Genomic DNA, 16,747 nt, shown 5'->3' with positions numbered 1-16,747 from the left:
AATTTTGATACCAAAAGATATCGAAGGATATCAATCAACAAACACCTTATCAAACATGGCTTGCAAATTAGGCATATAGGAAAAATAATGATAGCTACTGAAGTTTACAATATATATTTAAATATAATGAAATATTTTAATTGTTACAGGCACCAGCACTTTTTTTTTTATTATTTTGAGTGAGACGATTGCATGCAAATATTTAATTGTCACGGTATTTACCAATCTGAATGACCGAAGAACAGATAATCCTTCAACATTTGCCAGACCAAGCTCCATTAAACTAAGGCTAACGATAATACCATCAAAAATATTCCAGCCTTCTTGGAAATAATAATAAGGGTCCATGGCAATTATCTTTAGTACCATTTCTGCTGTGAATATTCCAGTGAATACCTAAAACAAAATGTAATTAATTAATTGAGTTGTTATGAGAAATTTATATACCTGAGTAAATTGCTTTATGCCACACGCATTCTCATACCTGTTACTATAAAGAACAGCTGATTGCTATCTCTAAATGGCATTTAAGTATTTCTAAACACTGAAAACTAGTTACTAAATCAGGACACATATAGTAGGACAGAGGTTTGATAAACATACAAAAAGCTATTGACCAGTCAGCAGCTCAGCTCCAGCTCAGATTTGACTGCGTGCTGGACCATCCATGCAGCAAATGATGTGATGTGATCTGGTGTTTTCGGTCCCATTTTAAGAGGATAGTCCCAGTAAAGTAAAAGAAGGTTTGACAGCAATTTTCTTCCTAGCTCACAGTCTAAATAGAAGCGTTAGAAGATACTCTCTAATGTCTGACTCTCTAAGGACAGATTCTCTAAGGTCTGTCTTGTATGAGAGAGTTGAGGAGTTTGGATGGATAGACAGAGGAGTCTGGAGTTTCTTGTACTGGGCTTTTTGTAAGGATATAGAGGTTTCACACACAGCTACCATGCTGTGTGACAGCTACTTCCTTTTGTGAAAAAGAACTTCAGGATAATAATGTTATTTGAAATATCTGGAAGTGCCAAATGTGAAATTATCAATGCTTCTTAGTGTTTTAAGTCCAGAATGTAACTCAACAATCTTGCAATGAGTAGTGATCAGTAGTTCATGCAGCATAATAAAGACGTTTTGGAGCATGATGTAAAACCATAAAAACATATGAATATTCTGTACAACAATCAAAAGATATCCTATATCAAGTCTACTAAGGTACACCAATGTACTCTGCTATTGCCCTGCGAGAGTTCTTTACCTAGCTTGTTCTTAGTCCTACTACAAAGTTTTATGGTAGCAAAGCTAACTTTTTACAGCACTATATAACTACACTCATAATTACCTATTAGTTTAAGAGGATTAGGAGGTGGATATAATGCTGCAGAAACATTCACCATTGTCCAAGAGTAAATTTTAAAGTGTATACTTTTAACAAACTAGAGCTATAGCCAGAAACATTATACTATTAAATTGATATATAAGAGATGTTTCTGTATTATCAGAAGAATGTAACAGGTATTGCTATATGTGGTAAAAAGAACACAACAAAGAAAATTATTCTTGACAAAACTCTCATATTTGTCAAAATAATTGAAAAAAAAAAAAGCCATGAAAACCATTTCAAGATATTTCCTGTTCCACCCACAAACTACTTTTTCTTCAGCATAACCACATCCTTAAATACAGAAATACACTTTAACAGAAGTAAATGCAAGTTTTCTTATAATTAGGAATTTGAATACTGAATGAATTTTAGTATTATGCAAAATTAATCATTGCATTTTAGAACTACTTCTTCAGTCAGATTTGTCGTATTTAATTTATTTTCAAACACACTGTGATGTCACAAGCAAAGAGTAAATTAACATAATTTGAATCGAAAGCACAAAATTAAGGTTAATAGATTAATACAGCAAGGAACAGAGAATTCAATTGAAACCAACAGGAACAGTATTCAGTGCACATACATAGTCCTAATTAAGGATACCAAATTGTTACAAAGGTAGTTAAAAATATGTTAGCTTAGAGTAAAAAAAAAATATGAGATGGGAAAAAGCAGAAGACCTTGTAAACATAAATAATTGGAAAGAAACAATTTTACCGTTATGACAGACCAACATTTTAAACTACAACATTCTGTAATCTGTCATGAACATAAGAATAAGGTGCAGTTAGATCCTCTTCCAGGAGAAAGGAAAATGTAGTGCACACAAGAACACACAGGTAGTAAGTTCAATTTTAGTTCTATTTTAAAAAAGCATCTCATAGAAGGATGTATTGCCAGTACATATGAGGATAATGTTTAGATTTTAAAACATTCTCTGACTGAGAAATCTATTAGCGTTCCATTTAAACATTAGCTGGCTTTTCAAAACTAATCTTTTTGAGTGATTAGTTCAGAACACTTGGTTGGTTTTGATTTTCAGGACTGCATGCTGTGTGAGTCAATCCAGACCCCTCCTATGTAAACTACTGGTAGTTACATCAGCTGACAAAAACTTAAAATGTATGAATCTGCCTCTGAAATAAACACTTGCAAGGTTCAACCCTCTGCTTCCTCAGCACTAGAAGCAAATGGAGAGAAACAGATAAGAACATGTAAGTGTTATGTTACATTCAGGTATCTGCTGAGAAAAGGAATTACATGTAACCCTAAATCTCTGGATCAGGTTAAAAATGGGAAAGGCATCACCAATAAACTCAGAGATCAAACATGCCTTTTTTTAGAGATTAAATAGTAATCTTCTCATTTATTAAGTATTTTTAGTTACCTAAAGTGGCAAGGACTTACTGGTAACAAGAAATATGCCTTTTTTTTGGAAAAGTACTTTCACAGTAGTGTAACAAAAAATTCTAAGAGAAATTCTGACATCTGAATATTTAATTTTGTACAGAAGAAAAATATTTTCTGTTATGGAATATCAGTACCATAATAAAAATTACATAATCTACCTTAATATTTTAAAGAAAAAACCCAGGGTAGACATCAAGAAATGTGGCATTCCAGTGAAGACTGCACTTCCATACATATTCAGTTATTTCATTATAGTAGTTACAAAATAGATTCCTGAAGGGTAAAGGCCAGCAAAAATTGCTTTACCTGTGAAAATCATATATATAATTTCTAAACCGATTATAAAAAAAAATCGTAGAATAAATTTAAAAGGAATTTATACATTTCTTCTTTTAGAAAAGGGTATTTACACCAATACCACAAACCACTTACCAGGTTCCCCACAGAAAGGACACTGCTAAACTGTTCTGTCATTGGGTAATGTTCCATGGCCATAAACAAGGTGTTTAAAACAATGCAAATAGTTATAGCAAGATCAACAAATGGATCCATCACAACTAAATTGACGACGTGCTTTACTTTTAACCATGGACTCCAGCAATCCCAGATCAAGAAAGTATTTGCAAATCTGTACCAGCACGGTGGGCATTTCTGTCTGGATTCTTCGAGCTCTGAAAAAAAATAGAAAAAAAAAGAATATTCCAATTGTATCCTCTGGAACTTCTTGTTTAAAATATGGAAAAAGATTGTATCATTCAAATAAACAGCTCTCACTAACATAGGTTTTCTCTTACTTATGTTTAGCCACCTAAAAGTAAGGCACCTAATTTATTTAAGCTCCTCTGCAATCAGTGGACAGTGAAGTACATTCACTAAAGGGTGAATCATCTCAACATCTGCCTAAAGAGAGAAATATGTTTGTCTTTCCCATGACAGTAGGGAGAATCTAGACATTTAGTTTAGATTACTTGACTTGCTTACAGCAGATATCTTAATTTTGGATATTAAAAGTTAACATGACTCACTCATCAGAGAGCTGATGTATATAATTTGTATAAGCTTCATAAAAGATTAACATTTTTGTGTTAAGTATATGAGGACATATTTTGATTTCAGATTTTTGTGTTAAGTATATGAGGACATATTTTGATTTCAGATACTAAAAGTATTATATTTGCTACTACACTGAACCACTACAATATCAGAGAAATGATTTGGTGTGCATATCTATAATTTCTTATTTGAATCAATATTTTTAATATACTGAATGCCTATTTTCTTATTTTAATTAGTATTAGCAGAGCAACTCTGTTGAGCAACTGCAGAACAACTGCTTTCAATTAGAATCTTTGCATTTCCATTTCATTGTCAATATTTTCAAAGTTACAGAAGAATATTAACTTCTACTGAGTTAATAATAGCAAGGATGAATATCTAATATCATGGAATGTTTGAGGACAGCCCAGAAGGAAGATTGATGTTTGCCTAAGTGAGAAATACTTATACTAAAAATATGTAAGATATGGACACAAGTTTTGATAAAATTTCTACATAGTGGCATCAACCCAATTCTGAAATTTCCCATTTTTCAGGCATTCCTTAGAGCACAGAGAGATCTCTATCATCATGACACTTATGGGTGATTTTGCTAAAATAACAAGCATGCTGTTTTACAGATTTCCTAATAAGGACTTAGCGTAAAAATCTACATTTTGAGGACTAGTAGATTGAATTTTTGCCTCTAATATTGTTGTATATGGGTGGAATTACTGGAATTTCAAAGGTCAGTTGCCAGCTTTTAAACTGATAGAAACAAACAAGTTCTAACAGAAAAAGGTATCAAGTAGCAGAAGACTTCTACAGTCTTTATAAACCATAACAAACACAGTGCTTCTGAAGGAATATATGGATCAGGTGGAATAATCACATTTCAGAACATCTAACCCAGAGTGCTAAAAGTAAGGATACGACTGGGCTTGGACAAAAGAGGCCACTGAGTTGACACAGGAAACTCCATTGCTGCACTTGGCAACTTCTCAAGTAGTGGAAACCAGATGGGGTAAGGAGGTCGCTACTGGGACAACTTAGTTTATGTTGACATGTTTTTTCTGGTCAGGAGGATGGAAGGACAAACTGTTTAGCTGGAGGAAGAGTGCAGCACCCTCTAAGGAGATATCCTGTTTACAGAGAGGAGAACCAAGAATTGCACACTGAGAATTAAGAGGTCCCAACAGCTCACACTTGCTCTAAAGGTGACACAAACCTTATATTTCTGACTACATTTAGTTTGGGATCTATCTGAGAGCAAAGGGTTTCAGAACTCACTTAAAAATTAAATTTTGATACTGGCTTAATTACACTACAAAGTTTCTTGGTAATTTTCTGTCCATTTAGAACATGGGTTGAAGCACATCTGCAGGGTTGGTCTGACTAGAATAACTGCCACACTTTGCCAGTATCCAGATCCCTTAAGCTTATAAAAATACTTTAAAGGCATATGTGTGAAAAGTGAACATACTCAGTTTCCATTACATAAGAAAAAAATCCCAACATTGTATGATTTTTAATATAGCAAGTATAATATTTTTTTATCTTTGATGGCTAAGAAAGTTTTAGAAATGCTTAAGAAAGACACTGTGTGCCTTGGCATGAGTTGATTACAGCTGTTCTTTTTTTCTTTAAAACTATATTTCTTATTCCAATTTCCTATTGCCTATCCTTGGATTTAAGTTTTAAGGGAAATGACTCTTCTAGCACATCATGACCTTTATCATGGCAATTCCAGGCTACCTTAATTGATTTTTCCTGCAGATGTCTAATGGGAAGAAAATCCCTATATACTCTGTTTGAGTCTGTAGCAATCCCCTAGATATGATTATTTTATCTCTGTTAGTCCACTCAGTAGAGTAATATTTTGGAAGGTGTCATGAAAAATAAATGGCTAAGCATTTAGAATGCATAAATTATCTTGGAAATGCTCAAAAGCCTCTCGCATCTGATGTACAGAGATTTCACATGTCCAGGTTTACATTTACAAAGGAAATTATTTAAATAATTTTTCTGTACATGTAGTTAGCAGAAATTCAATGAGCTGCCTGTCAGATAAAATGCATCAAGTACCTTCCATTGTATTTGTAAGTATGCTGGCTATGCTCATTGCTCTTTGTCTTGCAGCAGACTCTTCCAGCATTTCCATGGAAATTTGATAAGAACTCAGTCTTCTTTTCCTTATTTCTGTTTCCGTAGTGGTGCCCTGTAAATGAAATACTGAGGAATTAGATCATCCTTTTCAATAGCCAATTAACAATTGTAGTGAAAATCAGCTTTGTGCAACATACTAAGCTTTTCTTACACAGTGAAGGTTTCTGTTCCTGTAGAGATTTCTTTCTTCTTCATTGAGGAACTCACTACTTTGTACATTGCTGTAAATAATCAACTGGAAGACCCAGTAACAATGCAATGTGGGACCAGAGGTAGTTGTCATTTAAATGACTGGCTGAACAAAATTTTTGCTAGGTATCTTTTGATTATTATTATTATTTCAAAACAAATGCTCAAAGTTGAAACCTGACACCTTAATTTCCCACAGCTAGTCATGTTAAATAATGAAAGTGTGAGTACAGAGAAAAGTGAACTTTTATTTAAGAAAATAACCTGGATACAAGAAACATGAATATAATTTTAGGAATTAAGTATATCTACAATACCATTTAATGTATTCCTAACCTGATAAGTGTGGTTGGAAAATTTTATAGAAGAAAAACCCCGCATCTTATTTAATATTTCTTCTACCTAATTCTCACCCACCACAATGCTCATACAGAGTTTGTGATAAGTTCTTGCAATGAATTTGCAAGTCCCCTTTGTTTTGTATGGCTTCTAATTATCTTTTCAAAGCAATAACGCTCAACTCTGATTTAAGTGTGACTAACGTGTCACTACTCTGCATCATGTAGGTGTCCTTACAGTTGCTTTGCTTTTCTCCTGGACTGTTACCTAGGGATCTAAGCATAGGAGTGGGATTAAAAAGCTCCTAAATCTTGGTTCTTGCTTTACCACTGATTCTGTGATTCAGAGAAATCACTTACTCTTTTTAACATTATTCTGTCCCCATTCATGAAAAGGACAAAAAAACTTGCAGAACTCATAAGGGATTTTAAAGTTATCTTAGTGTGAAGGTGAAAAATCATCTTTGAGCATTCACTAGTACTACTTCTTTAGAGAAGACTCCTGAGTTGAATGGCTGATTTCAAGTGAATGTATTTCTGAAACAGAACTATATATGCATAATCGCTGAGGTAATCTGATGGAATTTCTAGTATAAAGGTCTATATCAAGACAGAAAAAAAAAAAAGATAAATGTGTAATAGAAGTACTGAAAACTCAATACTTATTTATAATGCAAATATTTTGCAGCTTAGATAACAAGCTATTATAGACATCAAAATACCATACTGAAATCCATAGTAAAATACTATATATGAAAAGGCTTGTCTTTTTGAAAGTTTGAAAGAGCATCTTAGTTTACAGAAGTCTGAAACTGAGACTGCAATGTAATGTAATTGCAAAGGTACATAGGAATTTATGTATTTTTCACATGAAAGTTATGAGAAAAAATTCCTCAAGATAAACTCAGTAAGGAGTATTTCTATTAACTATCATGACAGTAGTAACTGCATTCTGCTTAATTTTACAGATGTTTTCCTGTACATATTTCCAATCCATAGCCTTAGTTATATATAGAATCTCTACCTTTGTTGAAGTGAAACTTTATACAAATTGTCAAATTTGGTTTTTTTTCTTTCTATGTGTAGATCTCTTGCTGAAAGCAAGGAGAATATACTACTTTACTGAGGCTCAGAAATAGGAGGTTGAGGACTTATTTTCCTTTATGTTCTGTTATTTAGAAACTATTCCAAATTATTTCACATTGCTCTAAGAAATTATAAGGAATGCAGAGATAAGGAGTAAGACAAAATTCTGTGCCTGAACCAAACTGTAATAATTACTGGTTTACTTATAATTACCTCTGGTATGAGCTGACCAGTGGGTGAAGTTAAAGTTGAAGGTCCTCCAACCAAGGAAACTACTCCATTGCAATCCACAGTGCTGTGCATCTTCCCATTTACTGGAAGGGCTGGTATCATTCTAGATGACACACTTGCCTGACTAACGTTACTGTTGCGCCGTTCTCCATGTCGATTTGGAACAAAGAGAGAATCTCTTCTGCTCTCATTGTCTTCAAGAGTGCTGTGCTCATCATCAGCAAAGTCATTTTCTGATCCTACATCCTTTGCATGACCTCTGAAACTGAAAATGCTTGTTTTGCTGTTGCGCCTTGGTGAGAACAGAGAACCACGAATGCTTAACAAAGACTGTAAAAGATTTAAAACAAACCAAACAAAACAGCATTAGAACTGAAGTTGTAAGTTCTTGGCTTTTCAAAGAATAGTTACAGTGCTGGAGGAAGGATAGTAAATTTTTTTCCATAGCATAAGTGTGTCCATTAGGTGAATGTGCTCATCAGGGGACCTGAAGTAGAGGGGCATTTACCATAATATAGCAGGACTGAGGAAAAGTTGTACAGAAGATATAAGTAAGGTTGAACAGTTTTGAGTGAAGAAGGTGCACTGAACTGGTATGGACCCACGACTGTGCTGGAGACAGTTTTCAACAGCACTATTAAGGATTTGCAGATATTTGTTTTTTACTCCCTGGATTCCTAGGGATAACAAATAATAACGCTCACTCATCATTGAAGTGGTCTTCAGTTTGGCATTAAATTTAGTCTAAACTGATGTAAAGAACTTGACTGACCTCTTCACAATAGGCTCAATAGTGTGGGAACAGCAGTTCTTCTCCCTTACTACATATTTTATTAACAGCCTTCATGAATAAATAAAATGAGTACTAATTGTGGAGAAAAGAAACCTTGTATTCAGCTTTCTTCAATTCTGCATTTGTACAAATTTTCACATCTTGGTACATCAAAAACCTGGTTTGAGATGATTCTCAATTTTTCACTAGTTTTGCAGGTGGAAAATGCTCATACATAATAGCAGTGGATTTTATCCCAGGATAATTAAAGTGAAAGTGAAAATGGCCCTGAAGTATATAAACCTCTGTTAATACTGTGAAAACCAAACATCGAATATATAGATATATCAATCCATATGTATCTCTGTATATGCATAGTGAGATGTATAAATTCACACATAATATGTGTGCTGAACTAGTAGTGCTGTCTGTTATAAGGGCTGACAGGTGTTTACCATTATGAGATATATTTTTTTCTGCTCTTACAGCTATACCAAATTTTAATATTTAGGGATGAAATTTTCTATGCTGGCTGTCAGCCCCAGGCTGAGTTACTTGAAGAATATCAGCCAAATGGTTTTGCTAACCCACTTATGTAAACTTGGCTGGAGAAAAAGTGCTGTTTTGCTTATACTGAAGGATAATTTTATCCAAAAAAAAGCTCTAGCTTCTACAGAGTATGACATTGAATTTTGACAAAGCAGTGAACGAATTACTACACCCTTTTTACATTTCTTTGTAAACTTATCTGGCCGACCTACAGTCCCTCAAAAAATCATATGCCCACTACCAGTGATACCCTTATTCTTTTAGAGAATGTTCCCATGGCTGCTAGATTTTATTTGCAGGCCAATCTTTCCAGTATGTGTTACCATGTTCTGAGCACAGCTAATTGCATCAGCCCCCTCAGGGATTTGCCTGAGGAGTGATGCCTGCTCTGCAAGTCTCTGCTGCATTTAGACAAAAGATATAAGCTGAAATGGCTATAATTTTAACACATGTAGAGGCAGAAATATATGTATCTACATGCTCTTGGAAAGTAAGGTCTGAAAGGAAGGCTTGACTTTTCTGGCAGGCTGCATCATTCATTTGGAAGTGGAATATTGTGTCAAAGGACAAAAACTCTCACAGGGGCCAACTCAGCAGATTATCTCGTCTTACCATTCTGCCTCATTGTTTCATGCTCTGGACCCTGTCTCACCAGTGAGATACTGCATAGCTAACAAGACAAATGAGCTCTTCCTTTACTAATTCTACTGTTTGCAATTCTTTCATTCTTGTGGCACCTCAGTTTTAGTTTTATGTTGGCAACTTTTGCCCCAAAGCATTGTTACAACTGCAGAAACAATCATCAAGAGAGTCTTTAATTAATAAATTATCCTCAACACGGGTGATACAGGTAGGTCAATGTCATCTCAGACCACACATTATCATTTTAAAGAGATGCATTTTGAGTGACTTTTTCTACAAATGCCATAACTGTGTGCAGCCTTGAAATAAGCAAAGGTATCTCAGAATCACAAAATCATTTAGGTTGGAAAAGACCTCCAAGATCATCAAGTCCAACCTTTGACCAATCACCACCTTATCAACTAGACCATGGTACTAAGTGCCACATCCAGTCATTTCTTGAACACCTCCACCATCTTCCTGGGCAATCCATTCCAATATCTAACAATCCTTTCTATGAAGAAATTCCTCCTGATGTCCCACCTGAATCTCCCCTGGCCCAGCTTGAAGCTGTGTCCTCTTGTCCCATTGCTGGTTGCCTGGGAGAAGAGGCTGACCCCCACCCAGCTACAACCTCCTTTCAGGGAGTTGTGGAGAGTGATGAGGTCTCCCCTGAGCTTCCTTTTCTCCAGGGTAAACAACCCTACCTCCCTCAGCCACTCCCCATATGATTCACTCTCTAGACCTTCACCAGCTCCACTGCCTTTCTCTAGACACATTCCAGCACTTCCATGTCTGCCTTGAAGAGAGGGGCCCAGAAGTGAACACAAAAGGTGCAGCCTCACCAGTTCCAAGTACAGAGGAAGTATCCTTAAGTGATAGAAGAGGTCCTTTGATTTATGGGAGTAGAGCTTTGAAGTTTGGACTAAAGGATTTCCAGAGGTCCTTCATAAACTACTTTTTTTCTACAATTGCAATGATTCTCCATAATGTATAATGAATTTCTAATGGTAAAGAATGGTTTGACTAAATTCTTATAAATACAAGCCCAAACAATCCTTATGTAGTTCATCTTTATTGTGGAGTACTAGCACTACTTCTCTCATTATCTATCTGTTAAAGAAGCTAATTAAGGAAAATAATAGAAACTAATGGTTATGTGGGATTTCCTATGCAGGGTATTTTGATGATGTAGGCTGCTAAAAAGCCCACATATCTATATACTTTTGAAATGGATGCAGAACAGAGAACCTATGGTTGATTAATGCAAATATATGAATACTAATCAAAGAGTCTTTGATACTTTCTCCAGTCTATGAGATACATCTTCAGAAATACATTTTCAGAAATGTGTTAATTGAGTTTACAATTGTTCTTGGTACATTCTTTTTATACCTGTGCTAATAGAATGGGTCAAACCATCTCAAACTGTAACACTGGGAATGGTAGTACCACTGGTTTTTTCCCTTCACTCACCAGTTACATAACTTTCAACATATAAAGCTGCTGTAAAGTCCATGAAAATGAGGGTGCTGTACCTGATGAGGAGATGTGAGCCTTTTTTCATATGTCAGTTGACTTCCTTCTGTGGAGAAGCGGAAACTTTTTCTTCTGATACTGTCTTCTGACTCGGACTTGGGGAATTTATCGCTATCTCCTTTGTCCTCTGCTTCAGACATTTCTCTCTGTCTTCTTTTCTTCCTTCTGTTTCTTCTTTCTTTAGCACTCTTTGAGCTCAACTTTGATGCTTCTGAAGAGCTTTCCAAGAGTTCTCCTAATCCCCCTACACCACTGAAATCTCTTGATGCAACTGATGCCGCTGCTACTGCTGCTGTTGTCTGTCAGGTTACAAAGCAAGGTATTAGCAGGTAAAAAAAAAAAGAATAATTTTATAGTCTTTTATCAACTTTTTTTATTATCACTGTGATAATAATGTTCTTTGTACACTCTTGATTATGTAAGTATCCAAATCCAAACAAATTAAACTGAAGATAAAATACTGAGTTGTAAAGCTCCTCATTGTTAGCAGCATCAGCTACTTGAAGCACCAACTTCAGCAGAACAATAGCCACACTATTCATTAAAGAATTGTTGCACAAGACACTGGTCTAAAATAAAAGTAACCAGAAAAGTATAAACACAGTGCTTTTTCATCTATTTCAGAACTGCTATTCCATTTGGTCTTGAGAAAACCCCTATAGCATGCACTAACTCAGTTAATGCCTTCTGAGTTCTTACAGAGAAAACTAATGCCTAGCATTCACTACATCAGTTAATGTATCATAATCCAAGTACAGCCTACAAGTAGTTGAATCCAGCCTTTCTTCACTGTCTTTATAGCAAGGACACTCCCCTTTCTTTCCCTCTACCTTCACTGGGAACAGCCACACTCTCCAGACAAATCTTCAAGCCCTGCCTTCCTCCCACATTTCCCACGGTATCAGTGCTCTATGTCTTTGTTATAGATATGCAAAGGTACATTTATTGTCGGTGCTGCAGCCAGAGATAAGAAAACACTGAGATTTTTTCTCTGATGGAAAAGAGTAGGATTATTTACTGGAGCAAAGAGTCATCCCAAAACTCAGGACCAGTATCTTTAGCTACAGTGCTCAGCCTACTTGGTTTGCTTCATTAGGGAAACAGGTTCATTTAGTCATCAAAAAAGGAAGAATTGAGAGTATGTTCAGTGGTGTTCCTAGAAAGAACTGTGGGAGATTCAATGAAATTCTGCAGTGGAAAATACGTTTGGGAAGGTAATAGATTGCTGTGAGCTTACAAAAAATGGTGGTTTGATAAATGGCAAGAGACTAGGGTTATATAACAAAGATAACTAGTAATTATCCAGCAAAACATATTATATTCAATGCCAAGTATTTCTGGAATGATGACATACCTCTCGACAGTGGGAAAGGGTAGTTTGAAAGCTCATAGTATGAATTAATGTCTTTCTTTGCCACAATATACAGCCCATGCTATACAAGTTGACTTGATACAGACTTTTTCTGCTAAAAGGAGCATTAAAAGGATTCTGAAGTGTTTATAAATTAAAAAAGTGATACTCCAAGTTTTGTCATACTGGTTCACACAATATCATCCTTCAAAGACTAACAGAAACAAAGGCAGCAGATGCTGAGTCATCACCCATCTACTTCATAATAGTAACAGCAAAGGTCAAACAAGTGGAGCAATCCAAAGATCACTGTGATGACTCAATTTTGTGGATGAATAGGTTCAGTGTCCAGGGGGGTGAAGAGACGGGTCCCAAATTCATTTCTCATTCAACAGCTCAGTGATCTGTTGATCACTGTAATGTACTTTCACTTGTAATGGCTACTTTCTGCTAATATTTTCACAAACAAAAAAGATCCTGACTGTAATAATACTTTACTTATAATGAATTTATTGGTCATTCATTTTAAAAAATGTGACTTTCCAGAGTATTTATTCAACCTGCCTTATAGTCTCTGTTTCATATTCTGTTCTTCCTAATTCTGAATCAGTTTCATCTGTCCCAGTTCTCAAACATACAAACATTTAGATGAGCCTCCTGATATCTTTTGATATAATCTGATTTAGTGCCTTTAATGGATTAAAATAACAGATTTAAGAAAAACCCAACAACATACTCTTTGCTGACATTTAATATTTTAAAATTTAAATTTTACAGGACTCTGCTTTTTCTTTGGTGATTTGAAAGTGATAAGATTTAATAACTGAAATAAAGATTGGCTAATTAGATTTCACAGGTCATACATAAAGATTTCTTTTCAAGAAAAAGATGGAGAATTTCTCTTTTTATTATCACTTTATAGAGTCATTTGAACTTAGTGAAAGTAGCTGTAAAATAGTACCAAAAATATAGTTTCATAGAAGATTCTAATTTGCTTGCATTTTATAAACACTGTCCTGTTGAAAATTACTAAATGCCATTTGAAAAGCAATGGAAAGTCAGTCCAGAAATTAGACAGGTGGCCAACTCACAAAGCTGAACTCCTGAATACATTTTACTTTTGGATAAGAAAGCCTTTCACTAAAGTATCTACTAAAATGTCTTTTTCTCATAAAACTTTAAATAATTTTCTTCCCTATTCAAAGAAAACAAAGATTACTTTAAAAGAATTATGAAGTAATACCTCTGTTAAAAATATTGCTTGTATGGTTATGAATATTGCTTGTCTGTTCTAAGACTATATAAACCCCTGATTTACTTCAGTGTCAGTTACGGATATGTTTAAGTGCCTTCCTGGACAGAAACCTAAAAGAACACTGATTACAATCCTTCTCTCTAGTTGATGAATATTTGTGAAGAACTACTAAGTACAGCAAGCCTGGCAATTCTCACTCAGATATAAACAAGAAGTAACATCACTAGACTTTTTTCATGTTGTTCATAAGATCTGTAAAATAAAAGCATCATGAATTATCACTACTTATAGTCAGGTTTCTAGAAGGCTCTTATCACAAATATTTTACTTTTCCAGTTTTTTGGTGAAGAAAGTATCATTCTTCTCTGTACCATTAGCTTGCTTTTTTTGCTATTTGCTTAGTTCCTGTTTTAATTTGGCCATTTTCACATTTATAACTTGCATGGTAAACAAGACCTTTCTTTTTTTCCGTAATTCACTGCACATTTCATACATGTTCTAATTCATAAAAGATTTTTATCCTTGCCTTAAGAACAAGGCTGTTCAGAAAGTACAATTTCCATCACTACCTGAGCTTCTTCTTGTTGCTTCTTCAGCTGCTCCAGCATCTGCTGAAATTCTGCTTCTTTCTGCTCTGCTTCTTCCATGGTTGCTTGATTCTGTTCTTCATAGGCCATGGCAACCACAGCCAGGATCAAGTTGATCAGATAGAAAGAGCCCAGAAAAATCACCAGAACAAAAAATATCATGTATGTCTTCCCAGCAGCACGCAGTGTCTAGGAAGTGGAAAGCATATGTTATTCCACCACTTATCTTTGTTACTGTAACAGTGTTATGCTTTCAGCTCATGTAAAAATAAGCCTATTTATAAAATTTTGGATGTCACCAACAGTTTACTTTTTATGTCATAACAATTTCTTACCAGCTGATACAGATTTTCCCAGAAGTCCTGAGTCATTAGCCGAAACAATGACAAAAAAGCCCAACTGAAGGTGTCAAAACTTGTGTAGCCATAATTGGGGTTTCTGCCAGCTTTCACACATATATACCCTTCTGGGCATTGCCTACATGAAAACCAAACAGGAGGTAATTAGTCATAACTTTTATTCCCCTCTAGAACATATTTATTATCTGTTGGAACAATATGCATTATTTTTCCACAGGAAATCCATAAATTACAATTAAATTCATTCAGAAGAAAAAGTCCTAAGAAACTAACTAATAACAGCGTAAATGAAAGATACCCTTTCCATCCACTCACTGGTAGAAATTATCTAAATATTAAACTTCTCCTCAGTCACGTTTTGCAAATAGAATCTTTATTCCAAATGAATCAATTCTGAGCAGAAATAATTGCTAAAAGGTTGCTAAGGTTACAGGCAGATTAAACAATACTATTAGCTAAATCCAATTGTAGTATTAGGGATCTCCCTATCTGATATATATAGATATATATATATGCTGATATATACATTTTTAGTAAGCCTCTTCACTGTTGCCAGCCAGATATCCAAGTTCAGCTGACAATTCTAAGGTCATAAGTGGGCACATGTGAATGGCAGAATTTGCCAGTAATGGAAGAATTCAGCTTGAAGAAAAAGATTCAGTCTTTAACTGTGAAGTCACTGTTGTGCTTTCTTAATATTTTGCAGGCTCTCTTTCTTAGTTCTAACTTTTGCTTTCCTCCTACTTTTTTCAATCAGAAAATCACCAAAACAGACTTTACAAGAGTTCAAATTTTATCATTTACATCAACATCATTTTCCAATTAAGCAGGAAAAAAGGCTGTTAATTAGTATTTTGTTTAGACAGAGAGTAAAATATTTTGACTTAAGCAAGAAATTCTTGCTTAGCAGCAAAACTCCATAAGTTCTATAACCCTGCTAAATATGGAGTTGCAACTAGGTTTTGTGTTATTGTTTTTTCTACAGAGGATAACAGAGAATTTTTGAAAGGGTCTTACCCTGCATCAGAGCTATTACCACAAAGTAGGGCATCTCTTTGTCCTTCCAAAATGTAAAAATGAGCTGTGTAGAAAGCATTAGAAATATATATGAATAAATCAAATAAATCTGAGATTGCTACAAAGTAAAATAAAAATAAATTGTGTTAAAGTGTCTAGCTGCTGATTACTTTGTAGCTTGTTTAGAAACCTCTCTGGCTATTGTACATTTTATTGTACGTATTTCATCTCTGTCAGCCAATGACTGTAAGCAATTCTACATAAGGCAGAAATATAAACTACAGAATGTTCTTTGATCAAAAATAGTTACATATTTTAGCCACAAATGTATTAAAAAGTTATATCAGATATTCTTACTTTCGTCCTCTATGTAATCCTTCCAGTTAAATGTGCTCACTGTCATATTAACAAATGTACCATTTTCATTCATTGTGCTGTTAAAGTAGGAAATAATGCTTATTTCAAAAGTAGAATTGTCTGGAGGCCACTGCAGGCATTTATTCCTCAAGTTGCCCATGAACAGCTGCAGCCCTATCAGTGCAAATACACTCAGACAAAACACAGTCAGGATCATCACGTCCGAGAGCTTCTTCACAGACTGAATTAGGGCTCCCACAATAGTCTTCAGGCCTGCAAAGAAAAAAGATCCATAAAATTATCAAAGAGTATCTTTGCCCTTCCCATATAATTAAGATGGCATGCAGACACTTAAATCTTTTACTTTTCAAAAAGTAAAGCTTCATGAGCAGCCTCAGAGCTTGTGAAGATGAATGAAAGAAAAAGATTCCTTTTTATGAATAGGCAACATACATATATTCCAATAAACCAAATATATAATGTTATTCTCAAGCAGGAAATTTTATC

The 16,747-nt window shown here is 34.8% G+C and overlaps 1 protein-coding gene across 1 annotated transcript in view; it reads right to left on the bottom strand.

Moving 5' to 3' along the window:
* LOC116789617 (sodium channel protein type 3 subunit alpha-like) overlaps positions 1 to 16,747 on the bottom strand; it is a 73,761-nt gene that overhangs the window by 33,695 nt on the left and 23,319 nt on the right. The window contains 9 exon segments of the mRNA XM_032693630.1: positions 223 to 396; positions 3,221 to 3,459; positions 5,909 to 6,041; positions 7,816 to 8,163; positions 11,314 to 11,613; positions 14,490 to 14,696; positions 14,843 to 14,984; positions 15,884 to 15,947; positions 16,241 to 16,513. Of these exon segments, the coding sequence (XP_032549521.1) occupies positions 223 to 396; positions 3,221 to 3,459; positions 5,909 to 6,041; positions 7,816 to 8,163; positions 11,314 to 11,613; positions 14,490 to 14,696; positions 14,843 to 14,984; positions 15,884 to 15,947; positions 16,241 to 16,513 (1,880 nt within the window).

Source organism: Chiroxiphia lanceolata, chromosome 7 (genome assembly GCF_009829145.1).
Source record: "Chiroxiphia lanceolata isolate bChiLan1 chromosome 7, bChiLan1.pri, whole genome shotgun sequence".
NCBI lineage: Eukaryota > Metazoa > Chordata > Aves > Passeriformes > Pipridae > Chiroxiphia > Chiroxiphia lanceolata.
The sequence above is the reverse complement of the archived record's forward strand: the minus strand, read 5'-3'. Positions and strand labels throughout refer to the sequence as shown.